The sequence below is a fragment of the Puma concolor genome, unplaced genomic scaffold (genome assembly GCF_028749965.1).
Source record: "Puma concolor isolate L17-30 unplaced genomic scaffold, mPumCon1.1.hap2 unalloc_scaffold_143, whole genome shotgun sequence".
Taxonomy (NCBI): Eukaryota; Metazoa; Chordata; class Mammalia; order Carnivora; family Felidae; genus Puma; species Puma concolor.
The window spans coordinates 1-25,863 of record NW_028240173.1 but is presented as its reverse complement, the minus strand read 5'-3'; the positions used below and the strand labels follow the sequence as shown (position 1 = coordinate 25,863).

At 44.7% G+C, this 25,863-nt stretch overlaps 1 protein-coding gene across 1 annotated transcript; it reads right to left on the bottom strand.

Moving 5' to 3' along the window:
• Window positions 1-909: 909 nt before the first annotated feature.
• On the bottom strand, window positions 910-20,360 carry LOC147571614 (leucine-rich repeat-containing protein 37A2-like; the record flags this gene model as incomplete). The annotated part of the gene is made up of 11 exons (XM_086696198.1): window positions 910-1,577; window positions 1,908-2,005; window positions 2,859-2,937; window positions 3,803-3,989; window positions 9,040-9,121; window positions 9,223-9,362; window positions 9,445-9,499; window positions 11,029-11,078; window positions 15,255-15,359; window positions 15,741-17,902; window positions 20,171-20,360. Coding segments are annotated over 8 exons (2,832 nt in total), but the record flags the coding sequence as incomplete, so codon positions are not given.
• Window positions 20,361-25,863: the final 5,503 nt, after the last annotated feature.

Here is a 25,863-nt window from a genome sequence, read left to right as displayed (position 1 = left end):
CTCAGTGCTACATCCCCCTAATCACTTAACAAGGCTTGAAAACTTGGCTCTCCCAAACTCAGAAGAAAAGGTGACTCATTCTCAAGGATTCCAAATCGGGAAGAAGTGGATGAATAATAAAAATCTGACTGTTAATCAGAGGAAAGGCAGGGAGCCAAGGGGAAGTAACCTCAACGGGTCTGAAAATCATGTCACTGTGTGAGCGGATGGGCCCCAAGATGGTGGAGGAGAGCGAGGTGCATAGGCTCAAACAGACACTAGCTGGCATCTTCTGCTCCCCAGGGACCCCAGTGGGTCTGACTAGCGGCCCTTGGTCAATGAGTCTCTCTGCCAGTGATCCTAGCACCATCCTCTAGTAATACACTTGAATTATACTTGGATTATACTTGAATACACTGGTATTCAAGACTCAGACACACCTTCGCTGCCTTGGAAAGAGATGTCTGCTTCTTTCTGGATGGTAAACATAAGGTCAGCTGCCCCAGCTCCAAATATCTGGAGAGTAGAGCCCGCTCCACCCGGAGGCAAAGGGAATGGTCTTGTGTAACCTTTGTCCACCAGTCATTGGCCAAGGTCTGAGGGCAAGACGGCTCCTGTCAGCTGAAGATAATTCCAAGGAAGGGGCAGCTGTGAGCCATTATCAGCAGCCCTAACAGCAGCTGGAGGGGCCCCACAGTGTCTACTACAAGCAGCTTTCAGTGGTGGCTCCCGAACAGGGAAAGGCAGACGCCACAGAGGTCTGGCAGCACCCGGAGGCCTCTGCCTCCTCAGAAACCCTTGTCCCATAGTGTTTCCTTTGTGAGGCCAAACAAAGTAACCTTTGAGAAAGGTCTGTGAAATCCAAAAGTCTGGGAACCACTCAAATGTCAAATCTCTCACTTCAGAGCTGAAGTAGTTAAGGCTCAGAAGTAGGGACAGCAGTGGCCCAGGTGGGACAGTTTATTCAGGCAGTTCCGATTGTAGCCATGGGTAGAACATTCCTCCAACTGCCCCTTTTCTGTCTTTGCGTTGTCATTTTGCAGGTTCAACTCCACATCAGCACCATGTATTCATTGTATGTATCCACTCATTCGCTGTAGCCAGTATTCGTGTATGTCTCTGCCTCTCCAGGCAGATGGTGAACACCTCAAGAACAATAGTTATGATTTACCTTGCTTCTTCTAGTACCTACCACCCTCCTGCCATACTAGGTACTCGAAGATATCTGGAATTAAAAATGAATAAATCAACACATTCTTTGCACAAGGAATGCTTTAACAATTCCCCAGATATAACAACTTCTTCACTGTGGTCCTCTCTTGGTTTGCGAATGACAGTCAGGAACCAGGGGCCTGGGCCTGGATGGGTACAAGGAGAAAGCCCTAGAAAACCATTTATTCCTGGGGCTCTGGTCAGTCCTTTTTGAACATGGGAAGGAAAGAAAATAACGTGAAGTGGAGGCAAGAGGAAGAAGGCATGAAGGATCCCCAGGCGAGAAGAGGAACGCTGGAATGGCTCCACGCCTGTCTCATTCCTTGTGACACCCCGTCATCCAGTAGGAGAGTGGCCTGCCCGCACAGTGCAACCTCCATGCCACCCTGTGGAGAGAAGAAGGCTGGGTTCTTGCTTCCTACTTAGTAGCTCCTTCTCCACATCCATGACCCAGCACTTAGTGAACGCACAGCACAGCACAGCACGGCAATGCACAGAACCCCCTTCATTGTTCGCTCTCTGGTCTGTCCCCCTGTGGCCCCTCTGAGCCTTCCTTTAAATTTCTCTTCTCTGTGGTGTTTGGCTCCTCCCCCCGTCCAGTATGCTCCCATGTTTTCAAATCCTCCTCTGGCCCCGAAGGGGGAGCGCACCATTTTACAAGGCTGAGAGTCACTAAACACACAGAAAGATACATACATACATACATACATACGTACATACATAACCAATCCGTCAATCTCAGGGGCAACTATCGACTCTCCCTCCAGAGAGGGTCATCCCTAATAGCCGTCAGCGTCTCTTCCGCATGGTGTTCCTAGAGTAGACAAGGCACTTAACCCCCTCCATCCTCACAGGCACCTGTAGAGGCAACTTATCTATCTATCTATCTATCTATCTATCTATCATCTATCTCCAATCTGAAGCTCAGAAAAGTGAAGCAACCATTGCACTGTCTACCATTGGGAAGCTGACAGCTTTGGGGGTATTTGCTCAGCTGAGGAGCTACGCACCTTTTATAGAAAATGTTGCTGCGAATTATGGAGAGGGCCAGCCCCATCCCCCACCCGTGGCCAGCATGATGGTACTGCTTAACTGCTCCCACACTTACAGCTCATTGAACCACTCGGGGATGATGGGTCCAAGCTGAGCCAATCAGATTCTCTATCCCAGCCCCTTGGACTCCGGGGCTCAGACTAGCCAGCCTCCCTGACTGCTCAGAACATTAGCCCGTTAGCTTGGGGGCAGCCACGATCTGTCCTCTGGAATGTGGAGCAGAATATACTGCTCTACAAAGAAAGTAGTGAAGGAAATACACGAGGAGGCAGAAACTTGTCAGGAAAGCCACACTGACAGTTCCCAGCTCCGCCTCCGTTCTCTTCCCGAGAAGAGACCCCTTGGGTAAGCTCGGTGAGACACCTTGTCCCCTCCGAAGCCATCTCGCTCAGCTAACTCAAGTTGCTTTGCTACTGTGTCCAAAACGGTTTTAATACAACATCAGAGAAAGACCCAGATCCCAAGTCTTATAAGTCCCATTTCCGAGCCCCGCCGCTCTCCCACGTTTTTCTAGATGGTTAGAAGGGGTCGAGTCCTTGCCTCCTGTCCCCTCCTGTCACTACATCCTTCTTGGGGCTCTGCCTGCTAACTTAGTCCCACAGTGACCTCCTCACCAGTTCTTCATTCCCCCTGGTCCAGACACAATCTTTTTCACACAGTTGATGGTTGAGAGAAGATCGGGGCTCAGCAGTTCTGAAGGGGAGACAGAGAATACCCGTGAGAACACAGAGGACAGTCCCAGAGACTGAGGCAGACACTGGCTCTCCCTGCCCCCCAGGGGCTGAGTCCTTCCAGATTAGGCAAGGGCTCCCTCCCAGAGGCCCACTGAGATATCCCTACAATGGCTGCTAGAGGTCAAGAGTGGCTAGGGGTGGGGGCAGGAGGGGCAGGAGTAAATGTATGTTTACTACCACACATCCTAGCTAGGGTACATGCTGGTTCACGCCACGTTTGAGGGTTTCTAGGGAAAGGAAATGTCAAAACAGGCAGCACAGAGGCCAAGGTAAACCTTGCCTAATGAGAGAGGCTCTTCAGGTGAAGAGTGCAGGGATGTCGATCAGAGTACCAAAGAGGGAGTAAGGGGCAAAGTCATGGACCTGTGGAGCCTCCAGGAGTGGCTCTGAGGTGGGGAGTTTGTCCTTGGCCTCCAATCAACCAGGCCTTTAACCAAACAAAGTCAGCACTTGATGGTTAGAGCTGAGCCTTCAGGGCCACCAGTCTGGCATTCAGCACTGGTTCTATGAGCCTCAGTTTGCTCGTCTGTGAAGCGGGGATCATAATAGTTTCCACCGCGTGAGAAGCTGGCATGGGAAGTGCTTAGTATAGAACACACTCTCGATAAAGTTTGGCCGCTGCTGTCCTCTGCTACTGGGTGTGCAGAGCCTTTCTGGAGCCTGCACCCCGGAGAATCTCCTAACCGGAGGGGCATCGTAGCCACTAGTCTAATCCTCTGCTCAGCAAAGGCATTCCTGGACTCCTCGGGCCATCCCTCTGGGTGCATTCCCAGGCTTGGAGTGGGAAGAGAAGTCCTGAGAGTAGACCCCACTCATCCTCTCACCTCTCCCACCCTGAGACCCCGGCCAGACCTTTGCAGTCCTCGTGGCACATGTTTTCCGAGTGACTCTTGTAGTCACTGCGCCAGTAGTGGCTGTTGATCTGGAAGATGCCATAGTCGAAGCTGCCGTCTGCATTTTCATTTACCTTTGATAGGTTGCAGTTGCTCTCCACAAAAGCCAGGCACAGCCCTTAGAACAGGGAGAAGAAGTTTTTAGAGGGCTCTGAACTGAGGGACAAAGGATACGGAGGAGAAAGGGAGATGGGGAAGCAGAAGAAAGGAACAAGGCCTAAGAGGCTAGATGGGGCAAGCTGGCTGGAAGCACCCATTAGCTTCTCCCCTCGCCCTTCGGTCCATCCACCTGGCCCTCAGTACAACCGCTCATCATCCCGCTGTCCATCCGCGTCTCCTGCACTTGATGATCGCCTGCTGTGTGCCGTGACCCGTGCAAAACCCAGTGAGGGACATTTAGCTGGGTCAAAGGCAGCTGGTGCCTTCAGAGGGCCTATAGTACAAGAATGAAGACGCACACCTTAAAGGACCGTAAGACAAGATAAAACGAGAAGGACAGCACAAGACAGGTGTGTGCAAAATCTGGGCAGAAGGAAGCTAGCCCCACCATGGAGGAGGACGAAGCCTTTGCACTGCCTGCTCCCTCTGCCTGGAATGCTCTTCCCCGGACATTTGGGTGACCCGGTCCTTTGCCTCATTCAGTGCTGCTCAATGTCACCGCCTCAGAGAGGTATTCCTTGACTTCCCCTTCAAGGACAAGGTTACCTCTCACTCCCCTGGCTTTATTCTGCTGCATAACATTTATCACCACCAGGAAGTGCTTCATATGTTTGTGTGTGTGTTTGGGACTCGCCTCTCCCCCTAGAATGCGAACACTGTGAAGGAAGGGGCTTTGTTGATGTCTCTGTCCCCAGCCCCTAAAACAGTTCCCGGTACATAGTAAGTGCTCAGTTAATAATTGTGGAAGGAATATAGAATGTTGGGAGGGGCTTCTCGGGGAGGGCTGCTGTTTGAACTTGGCTTCGAAAGATGAATGATGGAAAGATGGCCACATAGGGGGTGACCAGGAGCAGAAGAGGAATGGGAGGGAGGGGAGGGTGGGTGATGGGTATCGAGGAGGGCACCTTTTGGGATGAGCACTGGGTGTTGTATGGAAACCAATTTGACAATAAATTTCATATATTGAAAAAAAAAAAGATCTACTGAATGAGTGCTGGAAAAAAATAAAAAATAAAATATGTTCACAAATTCTTTGACTCTTCTCTCTTTATTTTTATTTTTTTTTTAACGTTTATTTATTTTTGAGACAGAGACAGAACATGAATGGGGGAGGGGCAGAGAGAGAGGGCGACACAGAATCCGAAGCAGGCTCCAGGCTCTGAGCCATCAGCCCAGAGCCTGACGCAGGGCTCGAACTCATGGACCGCGAGATGGTGACCTGAGTTGAAGCCAGACGCTTAACCAACTGAGCCACCCAGGCACCCCGACTCCTCTCTTTAAAAGGTGGGGTCTAAATTCCCACCCCTTGAATGGGAACTGGATTTAGTGACTAAGTCACTGCTAAATGCTGCTCTGTGCCGTCTGAGGTGAGGTCATAGGAAGGCTACCTTCTGTCATTTCTGTCTCTCTTTCTCAGCTCACTCACTCTGGAGGTACCCAGCCATCATGCTGTGAGGACATTCAGTCAAACAGCATGTGGGCAGGCTCATATGGCAAGGATCTGAGGCCTCCCTCCAACCCCCTTGACAGCCATGTTAAGTGAGTGAACCACCTTGGAAGTGGACCCTTCCGACTCAGTCAAGCCTTCAGATGACTGCAGCCCTGTGGTATCTTGAGAATCTCACCAAAGACCCAGAGGCAGAAGTGCCCAAGCTATTCCCGAAATTTTGACTCAAAACTTTTGAGGAATGGGGAGCCTGGGTGGCTCAGTTGGTTGAGCGTCTGACTTTGGCTCAGGTCATGGTCTCACCATTCATGGCTTCGGGCCCCGCATTGGGCTCTGTGCTGACAGCTCAGAGCCTGGAGCCTGCTTCAGATCCTATGTCTCCCTCTCTGCCCCTCCCCTGCTTGTACTCTCTCTCTTGTTCTCTCTTCAAAATAAACATTAAAAAAGATGTTTTTTGAGGAATAAATGCTTATTGTTGTTTTAAAAAAATTTTTTTAAATGTTTATTTTGGAGAGAGCAAGAGACAGAGACATAGAGTGCGAGTGGAGGAGTGGCAGAGAGGGTCATAATCTCGTGGTTCATGGGTTCGAGCCCCGCGTCGGGCTCTGTGCTGACAGCTCAGAGCCTGGAGCCTGCTTCACATTCTGTGTCTCCCTCTCTCTCTGCCCGCACGCTCTCTCTCTCTCTCAAAAATAAACATTAAAAAAATTAAAAGAGGGGCGCCTGGGTGGCGCAGTCGGTTGGGCGTCCGACTTCAGCCAGGTCACGATCTCGCGGTCCGTGAGTTCGAGCCCCGCGTCGGGCTCTGGGCTGATGGCTCAGAGCCTGGAGCCTGTTTCCGATTCTGTGTCTCCCTCTCTCTGCCCCTCCCCCGTTCATGCTCTGTCTCTCTCTGTCCCAAAAATAAATAAACGTTGAAAAAAAAAATTAAAAAAAAAAATTAAAAGAAATATGGCAGGGTAGCATTTGAGACTAATAAGTATTGTGCAAATTTGAGGTAGTGTTATAGAAACAACATTTTCTAAGCTTCACTCTATGAACCACATTTGCGCTAATGGAAATATTCCAAAACAGGAGAATGGAGTTGCCTGGAATCCCGGCCCACACTTTGGGAAGCCCAACTATGCACAGATGGGTCTTCTTGGTTTCTCGTCAGCTCTGTCTCTGTGTCCACCTCTCTTATTCAAAAAGTCACCACCAGCCCCCGCTCCACCCAGCTCATTAAGGAGTTTGGGCTGGCATGAGGAGTTTCTGCCCTTGTGACCTAAGAGTGACTACAGGGCCTGGTACTGCGCCTGGCTCAAAGCAGGTGCTCAACAAACAGTAGCTGCCACCATCCTCATCGTTCTAATTATTGATTCTTTGATGGTAACCATGGCTTAGACGTCTCTGTACCCCTGCACCCTGCAGCAGGGCAGTATAACCGTCAGCAGGCTTTGGAGTTAACAGGCCTGGATTAAACCCCTACCTGGCAGTTTTGGATTTGCGGCTTTGGGCACCTGAACAGGTTACCTACATCCTTTAAGCCCTGTCCCCTTATCTGCCAGATGGGGATAATAAAGTATGTTTTCACGGACTGTTGGGCGAAATTAAGACTGCAACACGCCCAACCCAGGCCTTGACACCAAGTAAGCAAATAGTGAACTAGCTGCTGCCGCTGCTTCCGATTACTGTTACTCTCTAGTCTTGTGCTTTCAACACAGTTATTTGTTGGCTCACTGAAGTCACCACACCGAGACAGACACTTGGGGGCCATTCTCACTAAAACGCTGGGGGAACGGGAGCAGGCACCCGGAGAACAGGTGTCCTTGCCCAGCAGCAGCAAACTAATAGAGCCGAAGAGGCACTGATGGGCCAATCACTCCGCTTGGAACCGTTCCTACCAACCCTGCCAAATCTGCTGGGCTGTGCCCCAGTCCTACTGTCCCCTCGGGGGACTCTGTTGGTGGCCAGCGGTTGGTGCCATATTCCATCACCTATTGCTAAGCCACCAGCATTTATTTGGGGGCATGTAAAGAGATTGTCAGGGGCGCCTGGGTGGCTCAGTCGGTTAAGCATCCGACTCTTGATTTCAGCTCAGGCTGTGATCTCACGGTCGTAAGATCGAGTCCCTCGCATCGGGTTCCACACTGAGCACGGAGCCCGCTTGGGGCTCTTTCTCTCCCTCTCTCTCTGCCCCTCCCCCCTTGCTCTCTTTCAAAATAAACAGACATTAAGAAAAGAGATGATCAAACCTTGTTCATTCAGGATTTCTTTTATTCACTACTGTATTTTGACTCTGACGTCCTTTTTCTAAAATCTGTCATTCATTTACTCAGAAAGTATAGATGACTTCATTATTTTTAATGTTTATCTATTTTTGAGAGACAGTGTGTGAGCTGGGGGGAGGGACAGAGAGAAAGGGAGACGGAGGATCTGAAGTGGGCTCTGTGCTGACAGCAGAGAGCCCAATGCAGGGCTCAAACTCCCACACCATGAGGTCATGACCTGAGCCAAAGTCGGATGCTCAACGGACGGAGCCACCCAGGCACCCCGACTCCTCCCAACATCCCAAATGTGACTGGTTAACGCCCTCCTCTGCAGAAGTGGAGGGATGTTTGCGGCTTCTGCACGTTGTGCTGCATTATCTCTTGGAATCGTGCAGCCCTGATCCGAGCTGGGTAGGAAAGCAGTGGTAGGTGCGGTGCTGGGCTGAACTGGAGAGAGCCCAGCCGCACGCATCCGACCCTCAGTGGGGTCAGCAGAGGCTAGTGTGGTACAGGTGAACAGGAAGTGCCCCCACCAATAAGTTTTCTGAAATAAAGGCCTGAGCAGGGCAGTCCTGGGTGATTACTGCTCTCACACATTCTTTACTCTAACCCTCCAGCATCTCCCTGCTAGCTCTCTGAGGGTGGGGACTTTTTTTTTTTAAAGAAAACAAACACAAAAACCCAATGGGAATTGTCTACTAGCTTGTAAGGTTGAGGAACACCCTGCTTCCCGCTACACATTTTGTGTCTGAGTTTGAGCTCTTGGGAAGACAGACAGGCCTCAGCCCGACAGTGGAGGTAGGCTCAGCGATCCAAATACTCTGGCAACCCCAAAGACCTCACGGAGGGGCCAGAAAGAGATGATCCTCTACAGGCAGGGGGTCAAGCGCGTTGTGAGTAACTGGTATTTGGTGAGCCAGGGGAGAGAGCACCAGAATAAGCTGTGAATGAACTTAATAGTCTAAGCCCCTTAAAGATACGTTGTCCGGTTTCCAGAGACTGACTGTATCAGGGAAATGAGGGAAAGACGCCCCATTCACCCTACTTTGCCCATTTGTGTCTTGCGGAAATCCTGGCTACCACGAGGGACTCTGGCTTCAGTCCTGCTTCTCTCGCCCGTGGCCCCTGTTGTCTGTAGATAAATTCTGAACTGTTTACGTTTTAGTTCCTTACCACGTGGCTAGAATTGGTTATGGATTTATACATTTCAATATGAGAAGAAAAAGTATTTTATAAGCAATGCTGAGAAGCGAGTATCGGAAAGTAAACTTTGTAGGTGGCCTGAGGCAGGACGGCGTTCACTCTGTGACAACCTCACATAGTGTCTCACTCTCGTCACCCAGCTCTTCAGTAGTGGAATCTGTGGCCTTCTCTGCTGTGGCTTTGCCAGCCTCCCTGGGAAAAGGAGAAGAATGCCAAGGCTTTGACTCTCGAAAGGAACAATTCGACTCTTCATAATTTCCCCATTTTAGAGAAAATCTTCCCCAATCACGTACCCTAGTTCCATATGGAAAACCTCATCCTTATAAGAATAATCCTTGTCGTATAGCTTCTGTGCCATGTTTTTCTTGCGTGTGGCATTGAGAGGTCTGTACAAGTCCCTAAGCCAAAGTGGCCGCCTTCTACAGAAAAAGCCCTCCTAGAAAACAGAAAGGACAATGTTAGGTCCGTTTCCCCTGCCTTCTCCAGCCACGGTACTTTATCCTCCTCAGATTTACCTGACTGTCACTTTCCTTTGAACAGCTCTTACACAGCAGAGATCCAAAGAAGCCCCTTGAAGGAAACACACACACAGACAATTAGTGATTCGTACCATTTTCCATGCCTCTCACAATGTATTTCTCCAGTCTTATTAGCAAGCAAAATCAACACAGACCTGGGATCTCAGAAATAATTCCATACATGCTGGGCTCTCAGAATTGTCCTGTGTCTGTCCATAATGGCCCCACAGTGTCCCTGGGAGACCTTTGTATGTAACTTGACATGAAGTATAGGCAGGATTTTCACCCTGCTCCCCTTCTGGCCCTTGGCCAAGTGCCCTTGTGCAGTCAACAAACTGGGTGACCACACGGCAGAAGCACCTAACTCTCTCCAGAAGCATTTTACATCCGTCCCCGCCAGGCTTAGCCTCCCAGGCATCATTTGCTGGCGGGTGGGGAGGTGTTTCCATTTTCCTAGCTGCTTTACCTTACGAGATGAATCGCACCGAGTGAATGCCTGAGTCCAACCAGCAGTTATCTAGCTCACTGACTGTCACACTGCAGGCAGATGAGGGAGTGGGTCGTGAAATCACCTTAAAACACACGGCTAGCGCTAAAACACAAAATACTCTTTTTGCATACAAACGGAATAGGGGGTACCTGGGTGGCTCAGTCAGGTGAGCAGCCCAAGTCTTGATTTTGCCTCAAGTGATGATCTCACAGATTGTGACATTGAGCCCTGTGTCTGGCTCTGTGCTGATAGTGTAGAACCTGCTTGGGATTCTCTCTCTCTCTCTCTCTGCTCCACCACCCCCCCACCAAATAAATAATAAACTTAAAAAAAACAGAACAGAAAGAATCAGAGTGTATGGTAAGTTTGTTTTAGAAGGGACTTATGTCTATACGGTATGTGTGCACTGAGTTGTGACATAAAATGCAGTTCACAGCCCAAGAACAGTGTAGTCAGAGACGTGCCCAACTGGAAAGGAACCATCTTCTTTCTGGTTCTAGTGGTACTAGTGATACAACCGTCCGGCAAGACATCTTCCTTTTCTCCTTCTCCATCTCATTATTATAAAAGGAAGAGATAAATGATTATCTAAGGTCTCTCCCAGTTCAAATTCTATTGGGTCTGGATAAAGGGAATGGAGAGCGGGGCCTCGAAAACCAGAAGGAGGAAGAAGGAAGTTTCCCCCTCCCTCTATAGACGGACTCATGTATTCCACCTTCCATCATGCTTGAAGACTAGCCCCTTCACCCCACGACTTTTGGCCCTCCCTATCCCTTCTCCAGAGCCTCTGAGAAGGTCTGTGGCCAGGCCCGATGCCCACCGCCAGCAGCAACGGGTCTGAACATTTCCACCCCCGTCCCCCCACGATCTTTCTTTAAAGGTCTAGTGAGCAGGTGCTCTGTGCCAGTCCCATTCTAACTCGGGTTTGGCTGGGCAGCTAACTTTGCTGGATCCAGGTAAAGCATTAGGCCAAATATGTATTCTTTCTGCCTTTGGTGATTTCCTGGCTGTAAAACAAGGGGATTGAAATAGATGAGTTTGAAAATCTAGTTCTAAAATTCTACTGTAACGATTGCCAGACTAATATTTACCTTGAGCTTCCTTCTTTACCTTCCTTGGCTGCTGCTCTATGATAACAAATCTGTTTTGGAAGAAAACATGATCACAGTTACCCATCACAATAACCACTCCCTCCAAATCTTTATTCATTCCTTTGCATTTTAGGTCTTCTCTACCCAGTGAGATGATAACTTTTCCTAGGACAGGAATTTGTTTAATAGTCCTTTGACTCTTCAATAACACCTAACTTGTGTGCAGCTGGTAATACGTTTTACTGACTGTCTCAGATAACATTCGACAGATAATTCCTAATAAAAATTCTTGGGAGGAGGAAAAGAAAAGTGTCTACCAGAAACCTAAACAGCAGCACTGTTTTAAAGTCAAGGACAAGAGTAGGATGTGTGTTATCACTGCTTCTATTCATTGGTGTTGAGGAGGTCCTAACTGATGCACTGGGAAAAAATGGAGTCGTGGAAAGGAAGAACTAAGACGTATTTGCATACGAAATTACAGACAAACTGAAAGGCCCAAGAGAATCAACTAAAATTTTATTGGAAGAAATATGAGAATTCAGTAAGATGGCTAGATATAAAATCAAGAGATCAACATGTAAACCTCAATGACTTTCCTATGTTCCATAAATAATTAATCAAAAAACGGAAGAATTATCCCATTTACAATGATCAATAAAAAGGCATAAAGTACCTAGGAATAAACTTAGCAAAGAATGGGTAAGACCTATGAGATGAAAACACTAAAGCTCTTCTGAAGGACATTAAGAAGAAAGGAATACATGATGTGAGACACTATTTTCCCAGAATAGTGTAAAGATGTCAGTTCCCTTCAAATTAACCTACAAAGTCAAGGCAATCCCATTCAAATCCCAAGACAGTTTTTTAAACAAAAACTGGCCAGCTGACATTTGGTAGAGAAAATGTGCAAGCATAGCTACAAACTGTATGAAAAAGAAGATCACAGAGCAGACATTAAAATACGTTCTTACGGAGCAACTGCAGTTAAGTATGTAGCGTGATACTGATACAGGAAAAGAAAACCAGATTGATAGAATAGAGTCCAGATAAAAATAGTATTTTAGATCCATGAAGAAAGAATGAACCATTCAATAAAAGATTTTAAAGTAACTGGATCTTTACGTAAGGGAAAAAAGTTAGATCCCCTACCTCGACCGTACCAAAACACCACACAGATTCCATACAGATTAAAAATAAATAAATCACAACAAATATTATAAGAGTACAGAAGAAAATATCAGAGACTGTTTTTATACCATGAGGCGAAAAGGCCTTGTTAACAAGACCCATGTCCCATAAGCCATGAGGTAGATATGGTGACGGACTGTCCACACCCTCCTGTTCATCGTAGTCCTTGCCCCCTTGATCCCCTGGATTGTTTGTCCTCTTCCTGTTGATTTATAAAACTCTCTTCATATGAGATATATTCATCCTTTCAAGGGCTTTCACTGAATTTCAATGTTTCAAATATTTGTCAGTGTTTTTATCGTGAAGGAGACGGAACCGTGGGATAGGAGACAGGCTGACTGCAGGCACAGCTGGGTTCTGCTTTGGGTTTTGCCACAGGGGCCTTAAGCTGATCCCCTTCTATGTATGAAAGAAGGATGGTGATATCATCCTCACAGGACTGTGGGGATTAAATCAGATGTCTGGTTTATTCCAAGCATAAATCAGACAAGACGATCAAATCTATCAAATGTTTCTGCATGTGGTATCAGGTCACAAAGCTTTTTCTCACCACAAGATCATAAAAGTATTGATTCTATTTTCTTCTAATACTTGGGCGGGTTCTTGTTTCTCTTTTTTTACATTGACTGAAATATGTTTTTTTAAGGTGAGAAATAGGGATCTGTTGTTATTTTCCTCCCAAATAATTAAGCAGTTGTTCTACTACCATTTATTTATTTTCGTCCACTGATTTGAATACTAAAAGGTAACATTTCAATGTTTATTTATTTTTGAGAGTGACAGAGAGAGAGAGTAAGAGTGAGAGAGGGGCAAAGAGAGAGAGAGACACACACAGAATCCAGAGCAGGCTCCAGGTTCTGAGCTGTCAGCACAGAGCCCAACACAGGGCTCGAACTCCTGAACCATGAAATTATGACCTGAGCCAAAGTAGGACGCTTAACCAACTGAGCCACCCAGGCGCCTCTAAAAGGTAACATTTCAAAAGTCCTAGTCACCCACGGATCTGTCTATTGCTGGACTCTGTAGGCTACTTCACATAAATATTAGGTTGCATTATTCCTCCTTGTGAAATTGACACAATGCCTCATCTCTTCCTTTGAACATCATTATTGTCCACTACAGGAAAAAAACTGCATGGTCTCTGACCTCAAAAAGTGTATCATCTAAGTAGGGAGAGGAAATAATGAAACCACATAAAAAAATATACACACAAGGTTAAACCACATAGGAATTTAAAACAGCAATAGGAGTTTATAGAACTTCCCCAAAAGCAAAAGGCTGCAGGCCACCTCAAGATGCAGAGTACTGACTGGACAATGGCCAATGATTTCTCTTCCCAGAGGTCATGGTAAGCTGACCCCACGCTAGTTCCTAGGCTCTTAGGCTGAGAAATCAGACTCTGATCTCATCAAGAGAGAACGCACTTCTTTCTACATGGAGGCAATATCACCTCACCAATGTCACAGGATTGATCAAAATCAGAATGTCAGGTCAAGACTTGACAATAAGGAAAACATCCGTTCCATAGATAGGGCATCTGTGTCTACATGATTGGGCATTACCTCCTGTGGAGACAGGCCTCTGTGGCACGCTGAAGTATAATCAGAAGGCTATTTGGTGAGAAGAGAAGTGGAAGAAAAGTAATTAGCTGAATCCAGTGTTTAATGGAAAGGACTGAGGTAGCTAGATCCATCCATCTGCCCCGCGGGCACAGCCCGGCTGGTGGGCCTGACTCTCATCTGCTGCCTGAGGTGCCATCTCTACTCTTAGGCAAGGCTAGGTGGGCACTGCCCATGTTGGTCTCTTCCCACCATTTCTATGCCTTTACTACTGACCAACCCTCCAGAAGACAGACATGTTTCTCCTTAGCAGTTAATACATCCAGTCAGGTTTTACTCGAGTCTGAGAGACCAGGAAGCCTTACATATCTCTGCTCTGATCCATGACCTTGATATTTCTCTCTTGAGGAGCTGCCTTTTAACAAACTGTTTAGCATATTTTTGTTATCAGGGGAGGGGAATGCGTCACTGTAGACCCTAAGAAATGGTGACAATCTCACAGAAGGACTAGGTCCAGGAGTATTACAGTATTCGGGGAAGGCTTTGTGAAGAAAGATGAACTCGAGTTGGCTTTTGAAGGCTCATGGGACTTCCACCAGCAGAGTGAAATAAAGGAATTTCAAGTGGGCAAAGTCACCAACAAAAGTAGGAATGGGCATGGTCTGACTACGGGATGGTGGGGGGCTGCTTTGGCTGAAATGGAGGGTTGCCATGACAGATGGCAATATATATATATATATATATATATATATATATATATATATATATATATATATATATACATATATATATAATAAGCATATGTATATTTGAATAAATATATTGAATATATATTCAATTCATACATAATTGAATAAAAGGTAAACAGGCAAGCTCCAGGAATAGGCAACTGTAATTATGACAAGCTTTGAGTAGCCTGATGCAGGATTTTAGCTGCAGGGTTTTAACTGAACCTGTCTACACAATGCCTTGCGAAGTGGAGGAGAGAGCTGTAGGTACATCTAATTAATCAACAAGATGACACTTTTATCTCTAAGCCATGCCCTTTCTTCCGAGATGACTGATAGCTCCATGAAGGTGAAGACTATTTCTCTCTCATCATTTTAGCCAACGAGGAAAGAAATCAGTGGTAGGAGGAGGATGACTGGTGAGTGCATCGAATCGACATAATTTTTTTGAGTTGAAGAAATTTTACTATCGTGTCAACTGTGGCCTTCTTAGACCTAATGTCTCAGAACAAGCTAATGGCTTGTTATCTTGGTTACAATCCACAGATGTCTCCCGGCAGTGGGGTTCCTTTTAAAATCCCTGGAATATACTTTGCAATGAAAGGACAAAGCCTATCTCCTTCCTCCAGACTGAAGAGGGATATCAGGTCGTGATAGGTGGGAAAGTGGCTTTGATTTTCAGTTTGTGGGTTCTGAATCTATTATAAAGAAGGAATATAGTCTGGGAATCTGAATTAATTGTTGTCCTTACCTCAATGAGACAGAAAACTATGATCAAAATCATCACTACTACAGTCACAGATATTGCCAAGATGAGTTTGTTGTTATAGCCATAGCCTGGAACTTCTTTTGTGAGCTAAAAAAAGGGAAAGAACAATGTTTTTAGAAAACAGAGATAGGATGAAAGTTAACTATTCTTTAACGACTCTAAAACCCCATTCTTTCCGATGAATCGCTTATAGGTTCTTAAGGAATATACCAAATCTAATGTGATATGTAATCTTAATCATTAGCATTTTCTTCAAGAATTTATGTATCTTGTATGTTAGGTCCTCTTTTTGTCTACTCTGGGAACAGCGGCACTGTTTCCTAAATGAGCAAAGTGGCAGATCACTGCCTTAGCCAAAATTATGTGGCCAAGACAAGACCCGGACTAGGAGCCCCTGGTCCTTGTGCTTGGGTCCATGTCCTAAACCACCTAAATGTCGAGACCCCACATTTTGGGATTTATCCTCACCTCCCTTGACTCCTGCCCTCTCTGTTCACTCTGGACTTCTGTGCTCTCACTGATATAGTTCTCATTTTCCCATTGGTCCGTATCCCACTCTGCCTTGGACACCTTTACTTCTTGCTGCTCGCTGAGAAGCTTCATCAGGAGGCCTGTTCTGGAGATGAGCTTGGCACAGGCCAGCTGCATGTGGGTCTCGGAGCAGTCCATTTTCAAAGTCCGGATAACATGAGAAATGAGGCTTCTCACGTCATTGTTGGGGATGAGGGACTGTAGCTGCTGGTTTAACTGAATTTCAAACAGATCACCTGAGGACGAGAGCTTTGACACAGTGAAGCCTGTGGCTTTTGGGGGCAAGCCAGTGCCCGCATTGTGGTATTCCCATTGTGTATCATTGGTTTGTTTAACGGTCGGCGTAGAGTTGTCTGCAGTAACAGTAGAATTAGCAGTGGAAAGATTCTTACGGTTTGTGAATTCAGGGAGGGTTTGTTCTGGCACAGTAGTGTTTCCTGTAGAAATATTTTCTTCAGAAACATTTTGGGCAGTAGTGTTCTCCACAGTAGTGTTTTCTCTGTAAGTTCCTGAAGGAGCAAATAATTCTGGAAAAGGATTTTTCTGAGGACTCAGTTCTCCCGGAGATGAAAAATCCTCTCGTGAAGGGGAATTTATGAGGCTCCTGACTGCAGAGGATGGAGGCCTCTTTGCAAGCAGCTGTCTATTACTGAGTGAACTTTCCTTTCTGGACTTTCGATTCAGTTTGGCCTTGGGTGTTCTGTGGACCACATTGGAGCGACTTTTATGAAAGCGGTGTGTTTTTCTGGGGTGTGAGGCTGGCCCAAAAGCCTTCATATTTCTAACTCTAGCATTTGCATCTTCTAAAAGAAAAATGCTGTACATGAAGTCTTTTGATTTTTTTTTCACGTCAGGTGGGGATTTTGGAGCGGGGGTGGCAGAAGGCCTGCCCAAAGAGTATTGCTTCAGGAAAGAAGAGACCACTGCCTTGTGCTCATCTATGAACGAAGGCTCTGTGTTGAAGGAGCTTCCCACTAATTTGCTGGGCCTGTGCGCCACGTGAAGCTCCGCTGGGGATGCTCTCCTGAGGCTTCTCTCCTTGGGAGCGGGGGTGGCAGAAGGCCTGTCCAAAATGTATTGCTTCACGAAAGAAGAGACCGCTGCCTTGTGCTCCTCTATGAACGAAGGCTCTGTATTGAAGGAGCTTCCCACTAATTTGCTGGGCCTGTGCGCCACGTGAAGCTCCCCTGGGGATGGTCTCCTGAGGCTTCTCTCCTTGGGAGCGGGGGTGGCAGAAGGCCTGTCCAAAATGTATTGCTTCATGAAAGAAGAGACCGCTGCCTTGTGCTCATCTATGAATGAAGGCTCTGTATTGAAGGAGCTTCCCACTAATTTGCTGGGCCTGTGCACCACGTGAAGCTCCCCTGGGGATGGTCTCCTGAGTCTTGTTTCTTTGGCCATGTTCTCCACAGATGGCTGGGCGTTCTGTTTCCTCTGGATGTTCTGACGTCTCAGTTCTTTTAAGTGCCTTTTCCGTATGCCCTTTGGGCCCTTGATGACCTTGTTCACTCTCAGGAACTTTTTCCCCACACTCTCAACCTTGTCTAGGCTCTTCTCCTGCGGTTGGGCAGTTTCCAATTTCTTTGGAAAGATTTGACGTTTAAACTTGGGACCTAAAAGGCTGGAATGTATAAGCATGGCTGTTTTTTCTTTCTTTTTCACCTCATCAATTTTTTCCTGAATTTCTGCATCTAACAAATTTTCCAGAAAGTAGAGTTTTCTCAGTTTATTCTTGTAAGTTGAGTTGTTGGATCCAGGTTTAAGAGAAGGGTCCCCTGTGTCGTTCATCGAGTGACCCACGGGCTTGTCTCCCTCTTGCACATTTGAAAACAGAAATTTAATGAACGGTAACAGCGTCGATTCTACGTCTTCTAGATTGCCCTCCGAGAAATAAGGCGATATGTAATTCAGTGCACTGATGACATCACTTTTGTCATTGAAGTCTAGCTGCTCATTCATAAAGGCTGACAAACTGACACGATCTATGTCTGAGGATGCCTTCTCTGGCTCAATAGTCAGCTCCGTGCTGGCACTCTTCTTTCGAGCTTTCAATACCTTCATGAATGATCCTTCTGCATTCCTTAGGTATACTTCCTGATCTGTCGAAGAAGAAGAAGAGATGAGTTTTGATAATGAACGACTGATAGCACAGCTCTTTGTCAATGCACAGTCATACATCCCAGTCAAGCAAATTAAGAATCGGCAAATACTTGAGCGCCATTTAGAGAGGAGACGAACTCAAACTTGGACCTACGATTGGCAACAACGAAAGGAGAAAAAGATGCTTTTTGAAAAAGTAGCTATTTCCTCAGAACATTCCATAGTGTGAATAACTATATTTAGAGTTATTCCATTGGTCCCTAAGGGCCGATTGCCCAGGCCTCAAGAAAAGCCAAGGCTGGAAGATACTCGGCTAAACTGTGTGCAGCTCTAGTGCGACTCCTGGCATTCACATACCCCACCCTGTCCTGCTTCGGGGGCAGAGGGAGCACGAGTCTTTCTCCTTCTATGTCTTCAGTGGGCTTGAGTTCTTGCTACCATCACATAGGCACGGGACAACACCCGTCACTAGCAGGTCCTCATCTGGACACGCCCTCTCCGCCCACCCACCAATTCCTTTGTTTGGTCCCTGCTCCCCTATATCGCACCTCCCGTAACATAAGCTCTAGAGAGAAAAAACTAAAAACGAGACCCGCTAAGTCCACCCTGGTTCTTTGCTTAAACTTGGGCAGAGATGTGGGGTATAGGTTAAGAGATTTTCCAGGTATGAGAGAGATGCCACTGTGGGGCGTTCAAAAAAATCAACGGAATGATACTTGAGGTTTTAAAATGCAGAAGGGATAAAGAAACTTTGGTCAAATGCCTACTTTGCTTTCATTTCCTTTCATTTCCAGATTTCTAGCTTTACTGAGAGAACCATCCAGAGCTTCCAACTACATGAAGGTCAAGCGTACAGCTTGTGTACACTGAACAGCACTGTGCAGCTGGGGTTTTCCAGAAGAATTAAACGTATTTTTAGCGGTGCTGGTGAGAGTCAGAGGAGGAGGTTATAAAGGTCACGAGAGAGGAGGAGCAGCGGGCTGGCGGAGCGCCCAAAACGGGAGAGGAGACTTGAGTGCTAGGCTAAGGCACCTCTGATCTCATTTTTCCTCGCCTGTCAAAGGAGATTAAAAAAAAAAAAAATGCCTATTCTGCCCACCTCTAAGGGAGAAGGGAGTAAGATAATTGGCAAAACATTGTTTTGGAAAATAAGCAACACTGCTTATAGAAGTAGCAAAGTGTGGGGCGCCTGGGTGGCGCAGTCGGTTAAGCGTCCGACTTCAGCCAGGTCACGATCTCGCGGTCCGTGAGTTCGAGCCCCGCGTCGGGCTCTGGGCTGATGGCTCAGAGCCTGGAGCCTGTTTCCGATTCTGTGTCTCCCTCTCTCTCTGCCCCTCCCCTGTTCATGCTCTGTCTCTCTCTGTCCCAAAAATAAATAAAAAACGTTGAAAAAAAAAAAAAAGAAGTAGCAAAGTGTAATTTATGCTGTGCCCTAGACCATTGACAGGGACCCATATTCAAGCTATCCAGGTGCAAAAGCACATTTTGGAAGTCACCAAGTTAGTGCCAATAAAACCTAAGAACAGAAAAATACCTAAAAGCACCTGTGTTTGGGATAGAAAAGCTTAAGATTCAGAACAAGAGTTGGACAGCCCAAGAATAGAAGAGCCCTCTCATCCGTTAGAACGGTTGGGTAGCAGCTTCTGGTTAGGGAACAGAAACACAGAGGCTCCAAATAAAACTTTTTCAGAAATCAGCATCACTGGTACTCTTACACACTTGTTAAAAACAACAAAATAAACAAAAAGGTATCTCCACCTGTCCTATAAGACAAAGGGCACCTGAGACCTAACGCACGTAAAATCAGCTTATAAACTGTGATGCACTATGTGAACAGGTTTTCATTTTGGGGTAGTTGACTTAATAATGTAACTGAGAATCTGACTTTTAACAAAGGAATAGTTCTTAGAAATTTAGGGATCTGAACTCCGAATGAGTAAAAATAATGCAATGACATCATTAGTTTAAAAATTTACCATTGTTAGGGTGCCTGGGTGGCCCAGTCAGTTAAGCATCCGACTTTGGCTCAGGTCATGATATCACAGTTCAGCCCCGCATGGGGCTTGCTGCTGTCAGTGTAGAGCCTGCTTCGGATTCTCTGTCCCCCTCACTCACTCTCTGCCCCCTCCCAGCTCACGCACGTGAAGGCTCTCTCTCTCAAGAATGAATAAATATTAAAAAAAATTATCATTGTTGATTAAAAATAAAAGTTAAACCACAAATAAAATAAAAATTTACAAATTTATCATCAGGCAATTAGGACTTACCACAACGTGTGCCATTTGTCAGACATGCACTGTCACAATGTAGCTTGACTGTCTTACAGACAACGTCAATAGTATTTTTAAATTGGCAGAGACAGCAGGCCATACGGCTAGGTAATATCCTATAAATGGAAACACAGAGAATTAAATTAGTGGTAAAGGAGTTACTTGAGTAGGTAGAAGAGGCGGGCCAAAGTCATCACAGGGCTGTGCAAAAAGGAATTCTTGAGGCACATGGCCTGGATGGTTGGGTAGGGACCAGTTGGCCAACTGCTGCTCTTGAATATTATAAATACCCAGATAGAAGGACAGAGGTGCCCAACAGAAAGGTAAGGATGGTATGGGGTATGGTATCCTTAGAATGAGATAGAGATTAGAACTGGGTGACACGGATCGGTAGTTTAATACACAGGTAACTGCTTCCAAGCCAAAGTCTCACTTTGGGTGGAGAGCACACAGAAAGAGGGTAGACTTCTAAGAGTTTGAATAAATCTGAAATATGGCCCATACTGAGGATAAAAAGCAATCAGCTTTGGCTCAGGTCATAATCTCGTGGTTCATGGGTTTGAGCCCCACATCAGGCTCTGTGCTGAGAGCTCGGAGTCTGGAACCTGCTTCAGATTTATCTTCCTCTCTCTCTACCCCTTCCCTGATCACTCTCTGTGTCTTAAAAATAAATAAATGTTAAATTTTTTTTTTAAAGCAATCAATCAAAAACTAATCCATAATCTACACAAATGCTACAATTAGCAGACAAGGACATTTAAAAAAGTTATTATAACAGTATTTCACATGTGGAAAAAACCCCATGCCTCTACTTAACTCAATGAATTGTGCAACAACTTCAAGTGGCCTAATATATGTATACTTAGAGTCCACGAAGGAGAGGAGATATAAAAAAAATTTGAAAAAATAATAGCCCCCACATTTCCAAATAAGTAAACCCTATAAACTCACAAATCCAGGAAGGTCAATGAACTCTGAGCACAGCATGGATTAAACTACATGTTTAGTTTAATCCATTAAACACGGATAAAACTACACCACGGCACATCATAATCGAACTGGTCAAAGCCAGCGATAAAGAGCAAATCTTAAAAGCAGCCAAAGGAACAAAACCACACACGACATACAGAGCAACAAAGATATAACAATGACAACATATTTCTTGTTGGAAATAATGTAAGCCAGAACTCGGTGGGGCAGCATCTTTCAAGCAGTGAAAAGGAGAGGGGGACCAAATAGCTATCAAGCTAGAATTCTATACCCAAAGCTTTCAAAAATAAAAGCAAGATAAAGACTATCTGAGACATACAAGAGCTGGAAGAATTCATCATTAGCAGGCTTACACTATAGAAATGCCAAAGGAAGTATTTTTTTAAATGTTTATTTGAGAGACAGAGAGAGAGGGCACGTGCAGTATGCGTGTGCAAGGGGGAAAGAGCACTGAGGAGACAGAGAATCCCAAGCAAAGCCCAACGCGGGACTTGAGCTCACAAACTGTGAGACTATGACCTGAGCCACAATCAAGAGTTGGATGCTTAACTGACTGAGCCACCCAGGTGCCCCTAAAGAAAGTATTTTTAAGCAGAAGGAAAAGGATAGCAGACGGAAATGTGGATCCACACAAAGGAATGAAGAACATTAGAACTGGTAACTATATAGGTTATGATTTCACTTCACTATATGTATGTATATCATTTCACTATATGATTTCACTTATATGTAGAATCTCAGAAAAAAACAAACAAACAAGGGGTGCCTGGATGGGCTAAGTCAATGAAGCATCCTACTCTTGATTTCGGCTCAGGATCTCAGGGTCGTGAGATCGAGCCCTGTGTCAGGCTCCACGCTCAGCATGGATTAGATTAAGATTCTCTTAAGACTCTCTCTCTCTCTCTCTCTCTCTCTCTCTCTCTCTCTCTCTCCTCTCACTCTCTCCCCAACTTCTACACTCTGTCTCTAAAAAATTTAAAAAAAAATACACCAAAACCCATAAGATACCTAGGAATAAACCTAATCAGAGGTAAAAGATCTGTATGCTGAAAACAATAGAACGCTTATGAAAATAAATTGAAGAAGACAGAAAGAAATGGAAAAACATCCCATGCTCAAGGATTGGAAGAACAAATATTGTTAAAATGTCTATACTACTCAAAGCAAACTACACATTCAATTCAATCCCTATCAAACACCAGTATTTTTCACAGAGCTAGAACAAACAATTCTAAAATTTGGATGGAACAAGAAAAGAACCCGAATTATAATGTTGGGGTAAAACAAACAAAGCTGGAGGCATCTTGATTCTGGACTTCAAACTGTATTACAAAGCTGTACTCATCAAGACAGTATGGTACTGCACAAAAACAGACACATAGATCAATAGAATAGAATAGAGAACCGAGAAATGGAGCCACAAATATATGGTCAGCTAATCTTCGATAAAGCAGAATATCCAATGGAAAAAAGATAGTCTTCGCAATAAATGGTGTTGGGAAAACTGGACCGTAACATGCAGAAGAATGAAACTAAACCACTTTTTTACACCATACACAAAAATAAATTCAAAATGGATGAAAGATCTAAATGTGAGACAGGAAACCATCCAAATCCTAGAGGAGAACACAGGCAGAAACCTCTTTGATCTCAGCTAAAGCAACTTCTTACTAGACATGTCTCCAGAGGCAAGGGAAACAGAAGTACAAATGAACTACTGAGGAGTGCCTGGGTGGCTTAGCGGGTTGAATGCCTGACTCTTGGTGTTGGCTCAGGTCGTGATCTCAGGGTCGTGGATTGAACCCCGCATCAGGATTCTCTCTCCACTTGAGATTCTCTCTCTCCCTCTCTCTCTGCTCCCCCCCATGCATACATGTATGTGTGTGTCCATGTTCTGAATTAATTAATTAATTAATAGGGGCACCTGGGTGGCTCAGTTGGTTAAGTATCTGACTTGGCTCAGATCATGATCTTACAGTTCGTGAGTTTGAGCCCCGTGTCAGGCTCTGTGCTGACAGCTTGGAGCCTGGAGCCTGTTTCAGATGCTGTGTCTCCCTCTCTCTCTCTGCCCCTCCCCTGCTTGCACTCTGTCTCTCTCTCTCAAAAATAAACATAAACAAACAAACAAACAAACATTTTTTTAAATGAATTATTGGGACCTCATCAAGATAAAAACCTTCTGGGGCACCTGGGTGTCTCAGTCGGTTAAGCTTCTGACTTCAGCTCAGGTCATAATCTCGCGGTTTGTGAGTTCGAGCTCCGCATTGACTCTCTGTTGACAGTGCGGAGCCTACTCAGATCCTCTGTCTCCCTCACTCTCTGCCCCTACCCCACTCTTGTGCTCTCTCTCTCAAAAATAAACATCCGTTAAAAAAAGATAAAAAGCTGTACAGCAAAGGAAACAATCAACAAAATTAAAAGGCAACTGATGAAATGGGAGAACATATTTGCAAATGACATAATCTGATAAAGGGCTAGTATCCAAAATATATAAAGGACTCAACACCCAAAAAAATCAAATACATAATCCAGTTAAGAAAAGGGCAGAAGACATGAATAGATAGTTTTTCAAAGAAGACATCCAGAAGGCTAACAGACACATGAAAAGATGCTCAATAGCACTCATCATCAAGGAAATACAAATCAAAATCACAATGATATACCACTTCACATGTGTCAGAATGGCTAAAATTAATAACTCAGGAAACAACAGATGTGGAGAAAGGGGAACCCTTCTGCACTGCTGGTGGGAATGCAAACTGCTGTAGCCACTCTGGAAAACAGTATGGAGGTTTTTAAAAAGTTAAAAATAGAACTACCCTACAACCTAGCAATTGTACTACTAGGCATTTAACCAAAGGATACAAAAATGCTGATTTGAAGGGGCACATGCACCCAATGTTTATAGCAGCGCTATCAACAATAGCCAAAGTATGGAAAGAGCCCAAATGTCCATTGATGGATGAATGGATGAAAGATGTGGTATATATATACAATGGAGTATTACTTGGCAATCAAAAAGAATGAAATCTTGCCGTTTGCAACTACATGGATGGAACTGGAGGGTATTATGCTAAGTGAAATTAGTCAGTGAAAGACAAAAATCACATCACTTCACTCATATGAGGACTTTCAGAGACAAAACAGATGAACATAGGGAAGGGAAACAAAAATAATCTAAAAACAGGGAGGGGGACAAAACAGAAGAGACTCATAAATATGGAAAACAAACTGGGTTACTGGAGGGGTTGTGGGAGGGGGGATGGGCTAAATGGGTAAGGGTCACTAAGGAATCTACTCCTGAAATCATTGTTGCACTATATGCTAACTAATTTGGATGTAAATTTTAAAAAATAAAAATAAAACAAGGTAAAAAATAAACAAAAAATAAACAAAAAACCAAATGAATGAATAAACAACAACAAAAAAGAGAAAACACTTGTAAATATGGAGAACAAACTGGGGATATGGACAAAATGAGTGAAAAGGGTTAAGAGGTACAAACTTGCAGTTATAAAATAAATAAGTCACCAGATGAAAAGTACAGCATAGGGAATATAGTCAATAATACTGTAATATACTTATTGTGGTGAGCATTTCATAATGTATATAATGGATCACTGTGTTGTGAGCATTTCATAATGTATATAAAAGATCACTGTGTTGTACACCTGAAACTAATTTAATATTACATGATCTATATATACTTCAATAAAAGAGATAATTGAGGGGCACCCGGGTGGCTCAGTCAGTTAAGCATCTGACTTCAGCTCAGGTCATGATCTCATAGTCTGTGATTTCAGGCCCCACATCAGGCTCTGTGTCTACAGTTCAGAGCCTGGAGTCTGCTTCAGATTCTGTGTCTCCCTCTCTCTCTGCCCCTCCCCCACTTGCACTCTGTCTCTCTCAAAAATAAAAAAATAAAAAAAGATAATTGACTATTTAAACAAAAAAAATAATATGGTGTGCTAAAAGTAAAATGTATGAAAACAACAGCACAAAGGTCAGGAGGGGAACAATGGAAGTACACTATTTATTATAAGGTTCTTATACTATTCATGAAATCATATCATATCATTTGAAGATAGACTGTGATAAGTTAAACATGAACACTACAAACCATTAAACAGCTACTAAAATAACAAAACCTGAGTTGTAACTATTTATCCCCCCACCAAAAAATAATAAAACGTACTAAATCAACCCAAGAGCAGGAAGAAAAAGAAAAAGAAAAAGAAACAAAGAACAGATGGGATACATAGAAAAGAGTAGACAGTAGCTTTAAATGTAATCCTATAAATAATTACATTAACTATAAATGGTGCAATCACCTAATTAAAAGATAGAGTTGTCATACTGGATAAAAAAGCAAAAGCCAACTATATGCTGTCTATAAGATTCATCTTCAATACAAAGATATAAGTAGGTTAAAAATATGGAAGAAATTATGCTTTGCTAACACTAATGAAATGAAACCTTGAGTGGCTATATTTACTATAGGACAAAGTCAATTTCAAAGCGAAGATATTACCAGGGATAAATGAGGTTATTCCATTGTGATAGAAATGTCAACTAATAGAAAAGACATAACTTAAAAATTTATGTATCTGATAATAGAACTTCCAAATATATTAAGGAGAATAGGAAAGAGGGACACATAAGTACACAATTATAGTTGGAGATTTCAATATCCCCTCTCT